General features: G+C 35.9%; 1 protein-coding gene across 1 annotated transcript in view; it reads right to left on the bottom strand.

Annotated features, from left to right (window-relative positions):
- LOC21390039 (ubiquitin carboxyl-terminal hydrolase 14) overlaps positions 1 to 240 on the bottom strand; it is a 7,748-nt gene extending 7,508 nt beyond the window's left edge. The window contains exon 1 of the mRNA XM_024172521.1: positions 4 to 240. Within this exon, the coding sequence (XP_024028289.1) occupies positions 4 to 84 (81 nt within the window). The 5' untranslated portion in view covers positions 85 to 240. The remainder of the gene's footprint in view (positions 1 to 3) is intronic.
- Between the last annotated feature and the right edge of the window lie 2,693 nt (positions 241 to 2,933).

Here is a 2,933-nt window from a genome sequence, read left to right as displayed (position 1 = left end):
TTCCTGCTTGTAGATACGGTTGGTGGGCTCGGGGATCCGAACGCGGGAGAGATTGGATCGGAGAAATTCCATGGCCTCCACCATGGCTTTGCAGAATCACAGAAATTGAGAGAAGAAGAAGAAGAATGTCTGCTTTGCCCTAAGGCTTATGCTAAAGTGAGTCTCTCTTTTGTAACAGAGAGAGGTGGGAGAGAACTTTGGAGAAGTTGAATTTTCTTTTTTTGTTATTATTATTATTATTTTTTTTTAACGGGGGAGAACCTGGTTTTACAAGTAATGTATCGGAATAAGAGTCACGTTTCTTTCTCTTCTCTTCTTTCTTTCTTTTTTTTTTTTTTTTTTTAACTTTAGAGAAACATTACAGGCTTAGATTAACATATGTCAAGAGACATAAATTATTGTATCATAGTCACGTCATTATACTTAGGAATTGTAGGTCTCTGGCCAAGATCAATATCCAACCGAGAGACCCGTTAGTACCCGGCCACGAAACATGTATGCAACTGAGATACCTGACAGCATCTAACGGACAACCATCAGTATTGACGGTAGAAGTCATCAGCAGCTACTAACTACTGGTGCCAACCAAGTCCCCGGCCAATAACCACCAAAATTTACCAGAAACCACCGTTTTCGTAGGCCTCCAACCGGAAACCAAATCACCAAAAAGAAAAAGTAAAATACAAAAACAAACAAAACATCATATATCATATCACAGAAAAAAATAAAAAAATGCACATTTGTCCATAAGAGCTACTATGGGAGAGATCTCTCCTCGTGTGGAGGAGGTGGATCTCCTTCGCACAACCACGAAGGGGAGAGATCTCCTCTGCGCAGTGGCCAGATTTGTTTTGCCTATTCCTTGCCAATCGTACAACGCCGAGAAAGAGAGGTCTTGTGCTTCAGATCTAGTGGCGCCTCTTCGCAATAATGATGGCTCACTACTTGGTGATGGAGAGGTCACTAGAACTCTTTGCGACGACAATGGTCCATTACTAGTGGCGGTGAGTATGACGACCCTCTTACGTCACTGTCACTGTAGCTGAAATTAACTTGTACTTGCTGGAATTTCTTGAAATTTATGGAACATTTTTTTTAAAAGACTCTTATAGTAGACATAAATTTCAAATTTACTTTCTTGCTTAAAATATTCATACCTTAATATATCCATTTTTCGAAGCATATATATATATATATATATATATATATCTATACGTATTTACACTTAATCCTTCAGTTTAGCTTATTTACAACCATAATCCACATAACCATTTAACATATAGTTTCGAAATCATAATTAGCAAAACTATTTATCACGTAAAACTGATTGTGGAAATAATTACAAGCGGTATCCATTCTCTGATCTCCACATCATTCGTCCATTATCTCACCATCAATCCATCAAGTATTATGTGCAGGTTGCTTACCTATAATATAAATATTTTATGATGAGCTTGCGTTCAGCAAGTAGGGACTATCTCTCGCAAAATAACTATAAGTTCACATGAATGAATATGCATGAACCAATTATACTTAATTATGATCATGTCTTATTAAATTCTTATTATCTGATCTTATCTTATTTACTGATGGGCCCGAGTCCTCGTACCATGTGCGCGCAATCATCTGGGTCTGGGGGTTTGCAAGGTCCCCAACGACAGCGTGATTTAACTTACTATATGCTTTTTTTATATCTTCTTTGCGGAGTCTGAGTGACCTCCCTCTCAGATGCTGGTATGGCACTCAACTGAGATTATTCTTATAAGTTCCACTTAACTTATTAAGGTGTATGCAATATGGCATGGCATCGCATAAAGCATAAACATGCATATATAACATGTGTAACTTTTTCTTTAAAATCTATTCATACTATAAGCGAGATTCCTACTTACCTGATTTATAGAACCGGAATCCACTATTCGCCAAACAGCCTATTGTCTTACTTGCTTACTTCTGAAAATGAACACTCATTGAGAGTATGAGATTAGCTGAAAAATCTCGCTTTAAGATCCTCATTTTCGCGTTTAAAGTAAGAAGAAAATTTTACCTCTAACCAAAATGAACAAAACTTCAACCAAGCATAAACATACCACATAATACTAATTAAACCAACCTCAAAACACACAAAACCAACATAAAACTCACACATCCTTATTACAAACCATAGCCTCAAGTGACCAGAAATTACATCCATAATTTCAAGCTTAAGGTTGGCTAGAAAAATAATGGAAGAGAGTTCAAGAAATTACCTTTGAAGAACTCTCTTTTAAAAATCCTTGAAATCATCCTCTTCTCATTCAACTTAAACTAGGATTTGTAGTGACAAGGTGGAAACTTTTGAGAGTATGTAAGCTAGAGGGGAAAGGTTCGGTTCTCTGGTGAAAGAAAGAGGAAAAGTATAGCAAAAATGAGGCTTAGATTTAGGTGTTTCTACTTATAGACAACTAGGTAATTATGCTTAACCCTTTAAACTCCTTACTTAAATAACTAAATTTGGGTTAAAATCACTTTAAACATGGCCGGCCAAGTGAGGGAAAAGAGAGAAAAAAATATCTCATGATTACTCTTCACATACCACTATCAAATCACATCTCATCCAATCAAATCTTAGTCTAATCTTGTATTTTGGTCTTATCTCTTAAGATTCTCTTGAAACAGATAAAAATTATACTAACTGTAAAGAATTAACATATCCGATAGGAAGTTTTGATTTCCGACGGTTCCTTTTCTACTGTTTATTTACAATTCGATATTAATCCCTGAATAATTCAATATCCAATTTAATTCTTACTCGCGTAATATTTTGGACTGTTTTAAGTCTTGAATTTATTCCTAGGCTAAATAAATTCTAAGCTTAACTTTTCTGCATTATATCCCAAAAATGGCATTATCACCAACGGTGTCAACTGTTGGAAAATACAGCATTGAGTGCG

This window comes from Morus notabilis, unplaced genomic scaffold (assembly GCF_000414095.1).
Source record: "Morus notabilis unplaced genomic scaffold, ASM41409v2 Scaffold1007, whole genome shotgun sequence".
Classification (NCBI taxonomy): Eukaryota; Viridiplantae; Streptophyta; class Magnoliopsida; order Rosales; family Moraceae; genus Morus; species Morus notabilis.
The sequence above is the reverse complement of the archived record's forward strand: the minus strand, read 5'-3'. Positions and strand labels throughout refer to the sequence as shown.